General features: G+C 40.7%; 2 protein-coding genes across 4 annotated transcripts; both read left to right on the top strand.

Annotated features, from left to right (window-relative positions):
- Positions 1–1,197: 1,197 nt before the first annotated feature.
- fancg (FA complementation group G) lies at positions 1,198–7,739 on the top strand. Of its 3 annotated transcripts, none has more exons than XM_046387263.1 (14): positions 1,199–1,388; positions 2,041–2,137; positions 2,236–2,361; positions 2,464–2,636; positions 3,085–3,235; positions 4,133–4,263; positions 4,378–4,524; positions 4,791–4,951; positions 5,080–5,146; positions 5,261–5,577; positions 5,655–5,695; positions 5,798–5,971; positions 6,142–6,256; positions 7,207–7,739. In XM_046387263.1, exons 1-14 carry the CDS (start codon positions 1,302–1,304, stop codon positions 7,307–7,309), a joined length of 1,890 nt encoding a protein of 629 aa, XP_046243219.1. In that variant the 5' UTR covers positions 1,199–1,301; the 3' UTR covers positions 7,310–7,739. The 3 variants fall into 3 exon arrangements, 2 of the variants coding, with proteins under 2 accessions (XP_046243219.1, XP_046243218.1); XM_046387262.1 differs by having other exon boundaries at positions 1,200–1,388; positions 2,038–2,137; XR_006843230.1 differs by lacking the exon at positions 7,207–7,739 and having other exon boundaries at positions 1,198–1,388; positions 2,038–2,137; positions 5,812–5,971.
- A 295-nt stretch (positions 7,740–8,034) lies between these two features.
- LOC124058239 (valosin containing protein) lies at positions 8,035–16,405 on the top strand. The gene is made up of 17 exons (XM_046387261.1): positions 8,035–8,191; positions 9,918–10,029; positions 10,186–10,358; positions 10,444–10,586; positions 10,715–10,845; positions 10,932–11,063; positions 11,649–11,751; positions 12,077–12,210; positions 12,534–12,669; positions 13,343–13,455; positions 13,756–13,920; positions 14,002–14,124; positions 14,231–14,443; positions 14,613–14,921; positions 15,023–15,178; positions 15,314–15,468; positions 15,849–16,405. Exons 1-17 carry the CDS (start codon positions 8,175–8,177, stop codon positions 15,952–15,954), a joined length of 2,421 nt encoding a protein of 806 aa, XP_046243217.1. The 5' UTR covers positions 8,035–8,174; the 3' UTR covers positions 15,955–16,405.
- Positions 16,406–16,436: the final 31 nt, after the last annotated feature.

Here is a 16,436-nt window from a genome sequence, read left to right as displayed (position 1 = left end):
AGGATCTTGTGTTCGATATGGATTATGTTCATCAATACCTTGTCATATGAGTCATTTGCAAGCAGCTGAAGTGCAAAGAACAAAACACACTCATATTTTTTCATTATGTGTTAGAACATTCCTGCTGGAGAAATTCAACAAACATGGCCACATTTGGGGTTAACATTAATGATGGCTGCTATGTGGGGTATCTCCTTCTCTGACTTCTTCCTTCTTCCCAAGGAGGGATTGGTTGCAGTACCAATTTTCTGCAAACCTTCTAATGAAAGTTCTTGGCATGTGAATGACATTGATAGAGGAGCAGCAGAAAAGGAGGTGGGAGGCTCATGCCATGTATTGACCTTGTCCTTGAAGGGATGAATGGAGAGAGAGAGATGGAAAATAGCAGGATCGATGCAGAGGAAAATGTCACGAAACAGTGAAACCCATCCTAGGGGGAATAAGATGCGAGGAAGCAGAATGAAAGATGTCCTTTTGTATGATTGTGTGAGCATGTCTGCACAGATGCAGGCGTGTGATTATTGTGGAGAACAGTGGAGCAGTGGACGTCAGGAGCTTCTCATGGTGGTGTGTTCAGAGCTCTGTGAGGCTGTGATTTGAGACAAAGAAAAAAATGGGAAGCTGAGGGTTGGGATGAAAGCAGACAGTGGGGGTTGCAGACAAACAAGATGATGCACTGATGGAGGGATGACAGAGACACAAAGAAAGGGAGATGAGAGGAGGGGAGTGGTTGAGAAAAGAGAGAGTCACCTTGGGAGGGACAACTAGAAAAATGGCTGTCCTGGCAGTCTCACAGATGACTCAGCTGTAATGCAATTAAGGCCTTATATTTTGTTAACTTGCTTTAGACCTGTAGGTGTTTGTGTGTGCAAGTGTGTGGATGTGAGTGTGGCAGCATGACACTGTGGCCAGTGCAGACTTTTTTAAGGACAGGACATCCATCACTCAGAGTCAAACAGAATACATTATGGCTCTGCAGTTATGAGTGTGTCTGTGTTGTTTATTTGAAAAGTCATAAAGCGAATGACCAAAACCAAACCGAAGTAACAATTCACAGCCTAATGGCTGTCAAAAATCAACCAGCAGATTGAAGTTTCTAGAACACAATTGATCTCAGTTCTGTCACAGCACCCTCTGCTGGGCAGATATCAGACTGCTGGTGTCTTTTTCCTATTTGTCCACAGGGGGCAGCACATCCTCACTGCAATAAACTCGCGAATGTTTACTTCCGGTGTCAGCTCCACTTTGACAAGCGAGGGAAAGTTCAAACAAAACATTGCTAACTTTTTCACAAAATAGCGATGTCATGTCCAGTAAAACGTTACAAATCGATTTCTTTATTAGACAGATGGATCCAGGAAAACAACCATTTGGTAAACAAGTGGAAGGTACGTTATGAGCAGTGAAATATCTCGTCTTTTCACCGCTTAACGTTAGCTTCCACAACATTTCGAAATGCTCGAAGCATATTTTGTAGTTACAGAAACGTAACGTTCATTTTTTGCTTTTAGTATTTAATAACATACTCCAACGTACTTTCTACAAACGGGTTTTAGCTTGACAGCCCATAATGTTATTAATTAATTGTTACCAGAGGTGGAGGAAGCATTTTCATTTTTTAATGTTACTGAAAAAAATATGACCAAAAACACCAAGCTATCAAAAGTAAAAATTGTCAATATGCAGAAACGCTCCTCTTCATAGTTATTGCATTTCATTGTTGGATTTTTATGGACGCATTAATGTATACTTAGCATGTTTCATGTTATAGATGGCTGTATTTCACTAATTCATATTCTGTAGGTAGTGTTTGCTGTGTCAAATTTCTATAACTCGTTTATGTAAAATGTTTTTAGCAGGTAGTTTATAATTATATCTGTTATATGTTGTGATCTGGGTGCCATATTTCTCCCTAAATTATAATATGGTAGCAATATGAAATAGTATAAAATATAAGTACTCCAGTAAAGTACCTCTAAACTGTAAATGTAAATGTAGTTGGTGACTTTCCAGTTTCCTTTCATGTCATTGTTTTAGCAGCAAGAAGAAGGAGGAAATTCTGTGAGCCAAGACCAGAACCAGACCACTCTGAGATGGTGTCTCTCTGAGTTTCACAAACTCATAAGGAAAATTCAAGGTGTCCCATCTCCTTCATAATACAAAGACCTTATTTGTTAAAGTGGGGAGCTCAGCTTGTATCTTTAGCTCTCTCCTTTCCCTGTCTGTCGCCTTCAGGTATTCCTCCACTTGCAGATCACACACAGATGGAGCTGACAGTAGTGTACAATGCATGTGTGTGCTCTGTTGCTCACTCGCAGTTCTCAGAAGCCGAGCTGCTCCTCAGACAAGCCACAGAGAGAGGTAGGCCTTCACTGCGAGATAGTGACACAGAAACTAATGCCATGCATCCAGTTTCGTGTTAGCTCGGAGGATTGCTCATCAGCCTGCTCTTGTTCTCCACAGTTCTACAGATGACAGGAGATGGCCCTGCTGCTTCAGATACTTCTGTGTTTTGGAGAATAGTTTTCAGATCAATGGGAAACACAGCTTTGAATTCCTACTTACAGTATCTTCTTTGTGTGCAGTGGGCAATATGGCTGGCCACCTGCCAGCTGAAAACTATTAAGGAATTTCAGGTACAATCCTGTTTGTATATTGTGTTCCCAGCTAACTTGTTTGGTTTGAAGGAACCCTGTTGTATCTCCATTCAGTTCACTTTGTTTGGGATAATGAGATAGCTGCCTGGGCCAAACTAAAATAGTCTCAGTTAGCTTCTAAGTGCGCAAATGGTTTGTTTGTGAAGTAACCAGTCAGAATCTTATGTGATATGGATATGTGCCTTATATATTTATAAATACATAATGCTATTCAGCCCAGGTTATCTCTTTTCTCTTCATGTAATAGCCTTCTTTTTTCGGGTGCAATTTTCCCCAATCTCTTTCTACCTATCCCTGTCAGAGAAACATAAACTCTTATTGCCAGCCTTTGTCCAGACCCCAAATGTTTTTGATGGTAAGGCTTGTTGTAGTTATTGTGGATCTGACAGTCTTAATAAAACTATACTGCATTTTTTCTTGCATGCAGAGGGGGCAGTTCTCTCTGTTAGAGATGCTATCTGTTGGAGTTGGGGATGAGAGGAGCGAGGCAAGAGGAAATTCCTCTGACATTCCACTACTGGTGATGGACCCAAGACAGCTTATTGAATTATTGCAGATATGTACTTGCATTGCCCAAGGTCAGCATTCACATTTATGTTTTTTGTTAATGTATATTGAAGGAGCAGATAAATTTTGATGTGGCCCAGTAGCGCACTCCCGCTGTCTGAAGGGCAGGGGTGAAAGAAGTAAAAAATGGCTCCAGTGCAAGAACGTTGTGCTGCATGTACAGTGAAACAGTTCCAGTAACCGGTTTTACTGGTATTTATTAAGACTAAAATTGATTCATTGCTTCATTGCTTGATTCATGTTTAAACTACAACTACTACAACTCTGTAAAAAAACACACAGGAAATTGTTAACTTGTTAGCTATTTAAAAAATTTAGAGGCACCTACAGGTCAATTAATTTTCTTGCATGAATCCTATAACTCATTGCATCATGTTTTTCCACTAGATGGCCACCCTAGAGAGCACTTTATCACATTTTCTTGCATATCAGGTTACTGTAGAGGACACTGTTTCATGTTGTATCTACCAGAGGGGTATCCAAGAGGGTGGAGGCCACCAAAAGAGCACTGGGGCAGCAGCAGACTAAGTAGTACAGGAAGAATATTGTCTGAATCAGTTTGGATTAACATAATATTTTTCCTGTGTCGGGTATGTGTTTGAATGTTGATAGTCCAAGTTGAATTTTAAAATAGAAGTGAATAAACTACAGTTGCATACTCCCTTATAGATAGTTTTTGCACGAACACATCAGTGAGGTGCAACATATGAATGTATTATTGATTTTTAGTATATAGGCGGAGTGTAATTTAGAATCAGAATCAGAATTCCTTTATTTATCCCTGAAGGGAAATTCTTGAAATTCAGATATTTATCTATTCACAATTTTAGAATGTTGGGGAAGTGTAGTATATTTACTTTTTGGGCAATTAATCCCATGTTTTGCTGTCTATTGTTTGTTTTATGAAGGTGCAGAAATGTTGAATGAAGGTCGGAGTTCAGAGGCGCTGTCTGGCCTGCAGACAGCTTCCTCCTTGCCTGCTCCCAGAACTCTAATAGCATACACACATGTCCTCTCAGGCTCCTGCCTCGCCCACATGGTACACACTGACTGTCTGCACATATACACAGAAAATTACTATTGTGTCTGGGCATAGCAAGTTTTGTGAGTGTTTGCATGCAGTGAGAGCTTGTGTGTTTGCATTTGTCTCCAGAGCTGTCCTCAGATGGCTCTGCAGTGTTACAGGAAGGCACTGGAGACAGACTCACTGTGCGTATGTGCTCTGTACCAGAGCATTCTCATATACAGGCAGCTGGGCAACACATTGGCTGAGATACAAGGTCTTCGCTTGCTACACTCAGTGAGTAACATAAGTATATAGTACATACAGAAAAGGCAGAAAAGAAATATGTCAATTGCCTGTGAAATGTGTCAAAATGTTTGTCTTGTAGATGTTGATACATTATTTTTATTTTTAAAAATATTCTACGCCTTTATTGTAGTAGCGTCATTGTGATTCTGAATAGCCCTTAGCAGATGAGGCAAAAGGCTTATTTGGGACACTGATACATATTGATGGAAGCGTAGGCTTGTGTACTGAAACATGAAACCTCTCTTGTTCCACAGACTTTGATGTTGTCCTCTGCCACAAAGCCTGCTCTGGTTCGTAGTCATCTCCTCTCCCCGTCCTTATTGCTTGACAGCCAATCACTGAACAGCCTCCTCTCAGTTCCCTCTGCCCTCTCTGTCCTTCACAGTCTGGCCCAGAAGTGTGTGTGCCATGGGAGGTAAGAAGACCAGTATAAAGCTCAGTGTTTCTGTCATTTACTGGTACCTGATAACTAGTAAATAGAGATGAGTATAATGCACATGTTGTGTACACTGTCATTATGAAATGGGTGCCGTGTTTCTTCAGGGTGTCAGAGGGTGTGGAATATTATTTGGACCTGCTGGCTGCTGTTTACTCGGAAGATCAGCATGGAGTAAGACCAGGAACCCTGATAGAAATATAATTACCAATGAACTTTGAATATGTTTTTGTGCAAGAATACATTTTTAACGTCTGCATACTGTATCTGTTTGTCACTGCATCTCAGGTGCGTGCTGAAGTCCCTCTCCTCCCCAGGTTGCCTGAGCTTTACCTGGAGGCTGGTGCTGCCTTGCTCATGGCCCAGCGGCCTGCTGATTGCATGGCGCTGTGTGATGAAGTCATCAGCACGACGCTGGAGCTGCTACCAGAGAAACTGGTGTTGGAGGAGCAAGAAGAGGAGTTTGAGGCTGAGGGCAGGGCTGTGGGTGGAGAGGGTGAAGATAGGGTGTGGATGCTGCTCTGGGCTGGGGCTGCCTACCTCCTCCAGGGTCACTGCCACACTCACCTGAAGGACTGGAAACAAGCTGTGACTCACTACACAAGGTATTTAAAGTGGAATTTGCTTTATTTCTGTTATTGCTTTTCGTGACAAACAGAGAAGATTGTATTCTACATTTCAGATGTATCAACCTGCTGGTGAGGGTGCGCTTTAAAAAGAGAGGTGAGCACTTTTTTTCAATGATTTGGAGAGAAATTGCTCTTTTTTGATGCTGTACAGCCACTGTTACTTTGTGTATTGTATCCTCTTGATGTTCATTTGCAGGTTTCCAACCACTGATCCCCAGTGCAGACATGGTTGGCAAGCATGGAAGAGATCTTTGTGTACTTCAGAGGCTGAAAGGACTTTCACTAGCTGGTAGGGGCATCAGCTTCTCTCAGACAGACCAACTGAAAGAGGCACTGAGAGACCTCCAGCTCAGCTTGCAAGCATTCCCAGGTAAATACACCACAGCTTTAACAATACATACAGCAGAGCTTGAAGCCATTTGAGGTCACTCCTATGTGCTGCATGGGCATTATGAACTACGATTTGAGTAGTGTTGAATGTGTCCTTGTTGTGCTGGTCTTTTGTTTAAACATGCCATCATGCTGTATGTACTGTGTCAGACTGTGTGGGTGGAGGGCTGTGGTGTGGTGAAGTGCTGTGGAGGCTTGGCAGGAGACAGGAGGCAGCAGCTTGTTGGGAAAAGACCTGGAGCTTCACCACACAATCCTCTGCAGAGTAAGATGCTGTCATTCTAAAATTCATTGTCTTTGCTAAGTTTGTGGTTTATACTGTGCAGAGGTTCATACATTATGTGCACACTTTATCCCTGTTCAAGCTTGGCACAAAAATTCATCTCAAGTGACCTGGTTGCATGTGTACAACTCTAAATACAGATAAAAATGTGGCCAACACTCACTGGGGTGTAGTGGGATTTAATTGTACAAGCCACAGTCAGAGGTGGTCAGGAACCCTTGTGACCTTGCGCTGTGTAGCATGGGATGAAGACAGATGTATCCTCAACCACGCTAAATTGTAAATGGATTGTAAGACAAGACAAATCATACAAAAACTGTTGATTTGTAAAGATTCTATAGATCACAGACTGTTGTCAACAGTTTTCCTCAATTTAAAATTTCAGCAAAGCGATGAGGCATCTGGTATTGCATAATGTTGCTCCATCCCATTGCTTTTGGCATGCAGGGAAAATATTATCACCGGGCAACAGTATCTGGAATACGTAATGACATATTTAACTTTGCCAACTGAAAGGGAATGGCCCAAACACAGGAAATGCATTATTTTGCATTTGACTGGACAGACAGAAAAAAGTATTAGTACGACACATCAGAAAGGAACTGCTTTCACGTGACCTAGCTGTTTTCTCAAGATTGCCATGTGCAAATATGCATTTTTTTAGTCTTCAACAGAGGACACATTTTCCCACAGAGGGACACTAAAATCTGATTTAGAGGTTATTCAAATTGCATTTCAGAGGCACTCTAATGCTTTATATGAAGTGCAGTCTGTCACAATTGTATCTAGAATATGCAAAGTATTAGGTCTGACGAGGATATTTTTAAAGAAAATAAATTTAAGCCCTAAACTCTGGTTGCTTTAGGCTGAGCAAAGTTACCATACTGTGATATTAGTCTCCTTCTAACTGATCTATGCCTCCTGTGTTGCAGGAGTCTTTCTTTGTACCTACAGGAACCCCAGTCTGGCCCTTTGTTGGACTCCATGGAGCTGCACAACAGAATAAAGGAACTTGGTCTTACCTTGTCAGTCTAGAGAAGGACAAAGGAGGAAGACGCTATCACTTGCTGAACAGTATCAACTTTCTTTGGCCTGTGAACTGAAACCCATACCCACAACAAACATGTATCTACTGGGAAAGCAAAATAATGCATTTTTGAAGGACTTGTGTTTGAGACTGATAATTAAAACTGTTGGTGGTAAATCAGACTTGTGATTCATGTAAGAAATGATGAAAAATTTCAAGAGATACTGTGAAGTTGCTTGATCATAGGAAATAAAATCTTTTTGGCAAGGCAAGAGTAATCAAGACTGCTTACAACTTTAACAATTTACTGTACTTGTCAAGATAAAGCACAATACTACTTAACATTTTCAATAAACCGCTGCTTATCTATGCCTCTATAGCAGTTTTGTAAATATTACACGTATGAATAAAACATAATAAAAGCACAACTTATTCTGACCTATTCTTTATACGTATGCTTATATTATCATGAATTTCTTATTAAGATCTGTCTTGTTTTCACGGCTCTTCAAGACCAACGCGGTACACGTTAATTGGATTACACAAGTTTGGCGATTGTCTTAAATGACCAATACGAGATAAGTTGATGAAAATAGGAACGCCCCACGTTTTTTAATTGGACAAATTTCCACAATATTCCTGTTGACGTTAGATTCAAGGTTCTTTTATTGGTTAGCGAATTTGATGGACAGACCCCAGCCAATCAGAACGACGGATGCACCCAGCTCATGGTATAACTGTAAAGAAGAGGACGGAAACTGCTGCTCTTTCGTGTGAAATCACAGAGAACGTTGAATAACGAGAACCGGTTAAGCCTCCTCAACATTTAGCTAGAATTTCTTTATTTATTGATAGTAATCCAGGTGGACGACCATGGCCTCGGGAGGGGAGTAAGTAGAAATGCAATTCAGTCTTATTTTAATGCGTTTTTGTGAACAATGGCCATCAGTGAATGCCTTTTAAATGGCTAACGTCCGTTCAGAATACGGTACCTTAGTTTACTAAAGTTAGCACGATTGCTAATACATTGCCGTGTCTGCTAGCAGGAGAGCTAATGGGGTCAGTTACTTCAGCCTCCGCACTTTTGTCCGTTGGTTGAATAACCTAACATTTTAAATACACTGACAGTTGAGTATTAACCCGATGTATTGTTGACAGTTGTTTTACTGTTGTCTTCAATCCGTTACCGGTATGGAGCTAGCCAGCTGGGTGACAGCGACTTGACAAAGCGCAGTCATTGCTGCCGTGTTCGAATGCTAATGTTAGCTTAGCAACAGTGTCAAGGCCAAAACCATCCACCATCACGCCGACAAGTTGGCCTATACACCGGCTTATAGCCTGTATTTTGAATTGGCTGGAAAGTGGAAATTGAACAAATATAAACCCAATCACTCCAAGTCTTGGTTTTAGGTAATGGGCTAGTGGTTACACGAAAGAAAGCGCTAACTGACGTTAGTCATTTAGACGGCTAACTACATGACGAGCTGTCTGGAGCTCTCTGCACAGCACAGCACAGCAAAGCTAACAGGCTAACACTATTAGGATATTCATTCTAAATGGTCGACAATTAATATGGACTCTCTCTCACTGTTAGCCAAACAGTATTGAAATAATACATTTTCTTAAATGGTTACTACGTAGACCATTCTTAATGTTAGGAGCTAATTTATTGAAAGCCACGTTACGGTTCTAACGTAGTCTTGCCGTGGAGGAACCTAGCCAGCTAACAAAGTTTTTTCGTAATTCTTTTGCTGTGTCATCTGGGCTCGCTTGCTCGCCAGTCAGTTAGCTATCGGGCTAGCATTAGCATGTTAACAACATGAAAGAGAAACCACTCAAACAATTCTAAGACTTTTCTGGAATCTTATGACATTTACAACTTAATTGTAAACTAGCGGTTAGTTTTGACGGCATGTTGAATGAACGTATGATAGTGCGTATTATCCGTTTGTGACGTTTGGTCATCGTAATCGACAAGTTGTGCAAACGACCTGCTTGCACTGAGTATTACAGTGATACTTGTTCATTCGTGCTATCTTGTATTAATACTGATGAGCGTGAGCTTGCTAGAATTGACTAATGTCTCACATAATTTATAGCTAGCTAATTTACCATTTATGTTCTCGGATGAGCTTATAAAAATACAACATCCTTTTACAACTATTAAACACAACTGATGGTAAAAGCACTCACGCCATAGTATTTGTTTTATTTATCTTGATTGATCTTTCGTCAAAAAACTATTTAACTTTATGTGAATAAGGACTTTGTCATATTGAACGCTGAGCACAGGAAAATGGACATTAACAAAAGGGTGTTTTCCCACTTCTCTGTAAACATGCCCGAGAAACTAAACTGGAAACTGAGAAGTTTCAGTGTTGCAGCATCTTAACTACTTGGTTCAACATGGGTAGATTTAATAATTACCAAATCTAACATTCATTTGCTGTGGAATAGTGAGATGTTAATGGTTTCCTTTACAGATTTTTCAGTTGCTCACTTACTTAACTAATTTCAGTAGCTCAGTTATAGTAAGATCTGCATCAGACCTTGAACATGCAAAATCAGAAACGATTTGTTTGACCTCTGATTTGTTTCATCTGTTTGTCATCACAGATCCAAAAATGATGACCTAGCCACTGCAATTCTGAAACAGAAGAACAGACCCAACAGACTGATTGTTGATGAATCCATCAATGAAGACAACAGCGTGGTCTCTCTCTCTCAGGTAGATTTTCTGCACAACTGACATTTCTACAAGTTTTAAAAACCTGTAATCTGTCTTAATAGATAAGATGTTTGAAGCTTGTTTTTTTTTATCTTGATAATGTAAATTTAATAACACAAGAGATGCCCAAAATAACTTTGTTTACTGTCTCTTAAGACCAAGATGGATGAGCTGCAGCTCTTCCGTGGAGACACAGTGCTAATGAAGGGAAAGAAGAGGCGTGAGACTGTGTGCATTGTGCTGTCCGACGACACCTGTTCTGATGAAAAGGTTCGCATGAACAGGGTGGTCCGCAACAATCTGAGGGTCCGACTGGGTGATGTCATCAGGTGGGGAATAAAACATACTTCTCTTAAATTCTTTCCACAGCCTTTTAAATAAAAGTAGTGTTAAGTCTATTAATATCTCTTTCAGCATTCAGCCATGTCCTGATGTGAAATACGGAAAGAGAATCCACGTCCTCCCAATAGATGACACAGTAGAGGGAATCACTGGCAACCTGTTTGAGGTCTACCTAAAGCCATACTTTCTGGAGGCTTACAGGCCAATCCGCAAAGGTGAGTGTAAATTTTTATTGTTGCAACAAATATTTTATTTTGCCTGGCTGATCAAATCTTTTTCTATGTATGATATGCTGTTCTGTTAGAGTAAAGTGTGCTTTTTTTTTCCTATTTACCCTTTCAAGGTGATATTTTCCTGGTCAGAGGAGGCATGCGTGCTGTGGAATTCAAGGTGGTGGAGACTGATCCCTCTCCCTACTGCATTGTTGCTCCTGATACAGTCATCCATTGCGAGGGAGAGCCAATCAGAAGAGAGGTCGGTAGCAGGTACACACACTTTCACAACATTTACCAAAAAAAAAGCCACAAAAAAAATTGAACACCTGGTGTTTGAACATGCAGGATGAAGAAGAGTCTCTGAATGAGGTGGGCTATGATGACATTGGAGGAGTGAGGAAGCAGTTAGCTCAGATCAAAGAGATGGTGGAGCTGCCTCTTAGACACCCTGCACTGTTCAAGGCCATAGGAGTCAAGGTAAGGAACCTTTTTAATCTGCTTGAAGGAACAGCCATTTGTGTTTGGCCTTCAATGTAGAATTTAAAGTGACTTTGTTACTTAAAAAATGTAAAAAAAAAAAAAAAAAAAAAGCTATTGTTTCTGATTGTAAGGTTTGCACCCATCCTTAATTTTAAAATACCCTGGGATTGTGTTACAATAATCCTTGTGCAGGAACAACTAGTGCCAAACATCGACTAGATTTAGCCAGATATTGTTGTGTAACTGATATTATTGAGTCACTGTAAGAGTCTTCTAAACTTAAACTGCTGTAATGTCATGCTGCTGTTATGTTTAGCGTGTCTGATAAACAGTTCATTTCAAGTATTTAATTGTGAGTAAAGTAAGAAGAACACTACCTCATAACATGTATATTGTTTGCTGTTCTTGATTTTGTTTAACTTGTCTTCAGTGTGTGTGTGTGTGTGTGTAATCATATGGTCATTACTGTGACTGACTCAAATTGTAGAGAAATTCAGTCTGTCATTTTTTTTTCCTTAAAAATGTTTTCAATTTTTTTTTATTTTGTTATTTTTTTTAAATAATTGTTTTCCCTCTTTTCAGCCCCCACGTGGAATCCTGCTGTATGGACCCCCTGGAACTGGAAAGACCTTGATCGCCAGAGCTGTCGCCAATGAAACTGGAGCTTTTTTCTTCCTGATTAATGGTGTGAACACCCATCTATATTTATCTTCAATACACTGTTACTCCTAGTTGGCACCATTATAATACAGTTTGTCCTTTACAGCATTGCCTTGTAGTTTCTATTGTCAATGATTTTTGAGTTGTTAGATTAATTATTTAATAGAATCTTACTAGTGTTTGGATATACTGAAAAACAAACTACAATTTCTGCATCTTTTTGCATTTGGACACTGTGGTGTTTATTACCGTGTTGTGTTGAGACAGAGCTCATCTTGAAATATGTGCATATAAATTTTATATGGTATATGCTGTGTTTTCCTCTCACAATGTTTGGCTCTCAACTTAAGGTCCTGAAATCATGAGTAAGTTGGCAGGAGAGAGTGAGAGTAACCTGAGAAAGGCCTTCGAGGAAGCAGAGAAGAATGCTCCTGCCATCATTTTCATCGATGAGCTTGACGCAATCGCTCCTAAGAGAGAGAAGGTGAGCAGGAAGAGAGGAAAACTAAATGTGTAGCTGTATAGTACAGTGTCTGTGTTTTTTGAAGTGAATGAAGCTTGCTCTGAGTTTCCAGATTTCGAAAAACTTTGCTATTGCACAAAAGTGTGGTCTCATTATTTAGAATTTTTCTTCTATTTCAGTTTGAAAAGTAATTCTTCATACACTGATTTTAAAGTCTAAGTGATAGGGGATTTGTGATTTCTCTGACATCCTGATCACTGGCCAAAGAGCTTAACTTCTGTCGAGACATTTGGAGAAGTCTAAATTTGAATGGTATAGCAACAGTGTATGCTGTGTTTTTGTAGACCCATGGAGAGGTGGAGAGGCGCATTGTTTCTCAGCTGCTGACTCTTATGGATGGCCTGAAACAGAGAGCTCATGTCATTGTCATGGCTGCCACTAACAGACCCAACAGCATTGACCCAGCACTCAGGAGATTTGGTAAGTTATGTGTTTTATTTACTGCAGTGGTTACTAGAAAAAGGATCTAATGCATATCTATGCATGATGTTGTAAATTTTAAATCTTAAACCACCCATGCACATGCACTATTAAAGAAAGTACAACAACTTAGAGAAGTGAAAGTGAAATTACTGTAGCAGGAACTTCTATTCATCGCCAGCAAATTCAAACATCATTTTCAACCCATAGCATCACTGCAGGGGAGATATGCCTCTAAGAAATGTCACTTAATAGACCCAAAGTTTTTATGTCTTATTTGATATAACCTAAATTTGTTCTGTGAGTATGTGTGACTTTCCAAAACAATGTTGTCGCATCGCAGATTAAAACTGCCAGCTGCTAATTATTTTGTGTACTCTGCAGATCACTAAAGGGTCAGTTTCTGAAAATGTTGTGCAGTTCCACATTTTTTAATCATTTAGGGTGAGATAATGGGATATTTCATCCTCGACAAAGGACTGGAATTGCATTTTGTTTATTAAAATGTACTGTTACTTTTGATATTCATTTCTATGACATGCCTCTGCTGCAATACTGTTAGAAAAGATGAATTACCACTCTGAAATTGCAATGACGTATCTTTTTTTTTTTTTTTTTTTTTCCTCTCCATTGGAACTAATGAGTGCGTGTGTTTGAACCCCTATCCCTCCAGGGCGTTTTGATAGGGAAGTGGATATTGGCATCCCTGATGCAACTGGCAGGTTGGAGATTCTCCAGATTCACACCAAGAACATGAAACTGGCTGACGATGTTGACTTGGAACAGGTTTGTGCACATAACTCTCCTGCTTTCTTGAGAAGAAGTAAAGCCTTGTGGTTATCATTGAATGTAACTTTTAAGTAAAACTACACAGGAAATTCAACTGCTGGCCCTATTTATGCAGCGTTCAGTTGTCATTGTACATGATGCTGATATGCATTAGTTAACAGTAAATTACAAATTGAATGTATTGTCATATTTAGGTTTTGCATTGCAGTAGCAGTGTTCATGCTCATATGAAAGTCTATTGTGTAGGGCACTGGACAGGAAAATGTAATTGTGCTCTCTGTATCTATCTCTCTGTAGGTAGCCAATGAGACCCATGGACATGTGGGTGCAGATTTGGCTGCCCTCTGCTCTGAGGCTGCGCTGCAGGCCATCAGGAAGAAGATGGACCTTATTGACCTTGAGGATGAGACCATTGATGCTGAAGTCATGAACTCACTTGCTGTCACTATGGATGACTTCAAGGTAAGAACCAAAATATGGTTTTTGGTATGTTTGCTAATAGTCTTCTGAACCCTTACTAACATGGTCACCATTGTCCTGCAGTGGGCCCTGAGCCAGAGCAACCCATCAGCACTGAGGGAGACGGTTGTTGAGGTTCCCAACATCACCTGGGAGGACATCGGAGGTCTGGATGACGTCAAGAGGGAGCTGCAGGAGTTGGTGCAGGTATGAGCCTCTTCCAGAAGTAATCATACCTGAAAGGTATATATCACAAAAAAGTTGGATTGTTTTATCTTACTATGCCCCCCCCAATATCCATCTTTAAATTCAGTACCCAGTGGAGCACCCAGACAAGTTCCTCAAGTTTGGCATGACACCATCCAAGGGTGTGCTGTTCTATGGTCCCCCTGGTTGTGGTAAGACTCTGCTGGCAAAAGCCATTGCCAATGAGTGCCAGGCAAATTTCATCTCCATCAAAGGACCTGAGTTGCTTACAATGTGGTTTGGAGAGTCTGAGGCCAACGTCAGAGAGATCTTTGACAAGGTAAGAATGTTGTATGGGTGTCTATCATAGAACTGGGGTACAGGGTGGATGATTATATTGTACATGTGTTCAGAACAATCACATGCTTCAATGTTGTTGACTAATTCCACACTATAGAATTAATTTCTGTGTTGTAAGACCATTTTGTGTGTTTGTGTGATGTTTCCAGGCTCGTCAGGCAGCTCCATGTGTTCTCTTCTTTGATGAGCTGGACTCCATAGCCAAGGCCCGTGGCGGTAACGTGGGTGATGGCGGTGGAGCTGCTGACCGTGTCATCAACCAGATCCTGACTGAGATGGATGGAATGTCCAGCAAGAAGAACGTCTTCATCATTGGAGCCACAAACAGACCAGACATCATTGACCCTGCCATCCTGAGACCTGGCCGTCTGGATCAGCTCATCTACATCCCTCTGCCCGACGAGAAGAGCAGGATGAGCATCCTGAAAGCCAACCTCCGCAAGAGTCCAATCAGCAAGGTGACAGCACTGCTACTCGTAGTTGCACAGACTCCTGTTTCTAATGCAATAAAAATATGTGCAGGATTTGTAATTTTATTATTTGTTTTTTATTTTGACAGGATGTGGACTTAGACTTCCTGGCAAAGATGACCAATGGCTTCTCTGGAGCAGATCTTACGGAGATCTGCCAGCGGGCGTGTAAGTTGGCCATCAGAGAGAGCATTGAGAACGAGATCCGCAGGGAGAGGGAGAGGCAGACCAACCCGTCAGCTATGGTGAGTGCTTGTTCTGTTAACTCTTAACTTTTTCACATCTGCACACCACTGTTTTGCTGCTACATCAGAAGTTTTGCATGTTCTGCTCATGTCTCATTTTGTCCTGTATCTTATTTGTTTTATTTTATTGAACAGGAGGTGGAAGAGGATGATCCCGTGCCAGAGATCAGGAAGGACCACTTTGAAGAGGCAATGCGATTTGCCCGTCGATCTGTCAGTGACAACGACATCCGCAAATATGAGATGTTTGCGCAGACACTGCAGCAGAGCCGAGGCTTTGGCAGCTTCAGGTATGTTTTTTTTTTTTTTTTCTGACAATAAATATGAGTGTTGGTAGCTGTATAGTTGAGCTTAGCAGAGTGACAGTCTTTCTAGAGAGCTGTTCAACAAAATCAGCTTCTCTGCTAATGAGCATCTGTTGTGATTGGCAGCCATCCTGGTACAGAGTTGATTGAATCTGATTGGTCAGCTTCTGCCTACGCAGGCATTAGACCTCATCTGCATCTTTTGAAAGATCTTTCTTGTATTAGTGATGGCATTTTCATAGAATCATAGAGAGAATATACAGTTATTACTTCACACTTTGAAGTACTACAATTGCCAGAAATTACTAGTTGCCATATCATGGGATAATCTAAATGTGGGAAATAATGGTCGTCTTCTCTTTAAGGTTTCCTTCCAGTGCTGCAGGCGGCAGTGGTCCAAGCCATGGCTCAGGAGGAGCCGGCACTGGTCCTGTGTTCAATGAAGATAACGACGATGATCTTTATGGATAAACGCACACTGCCCCACAGTGGTCAGTACTGGGATCACACCTGTACAAATTCTCACCAGATTCCACATTTTTAGGACTTTGTGCTTCTTTCATGTGTTCCTTTTTTTTGTATGACTTCCCTCGGAGAAAGCATGTAGCCGCTTGGTTTGCCCTGGCTTTGATGTGGGTGGGGGTAAGGGGATGTTGGAACTGGAAGGTCAGTGACTGATACAGATTTTGGAGGGAGGGGCGGGTGGGTGTTATTGAGTGGCCTCATTCTCAGTATATCACAACCAACATGAATGGCTTTAGTGATGGGATCCTATGCTAGACAATAAGAAAGAAAAGAAAAAAAAACATATTGCTAATGACTTCCTCTTTTTTTTTTTAAAAAAAAAATAAATAAACAGTAGCATATAATGTATTACAAATTTGTCAAGGTTATGTTGAAAATAAAATCTCACGAAATGGAAGTGTTATCTGTGTCTGAAATGTTTTTTATTG

Source organism: Scatophagus argus, chromosome 4 (genome assembly GCF_020382885.2).
Source record: "Scatophagus argus isolate fScaArg1 chromosome 4, fScaArg1.pri, whole genome shotgun sequence".
Lineage (NCBI taxonomy): Eukaryota > Metazoa > Chordata > Actinopteri > Scatophagidae > Scatophagus > Scatophagus argus.
This window is presented reverse-complemented; position numbering and strand designations above follow the sequence as displayed.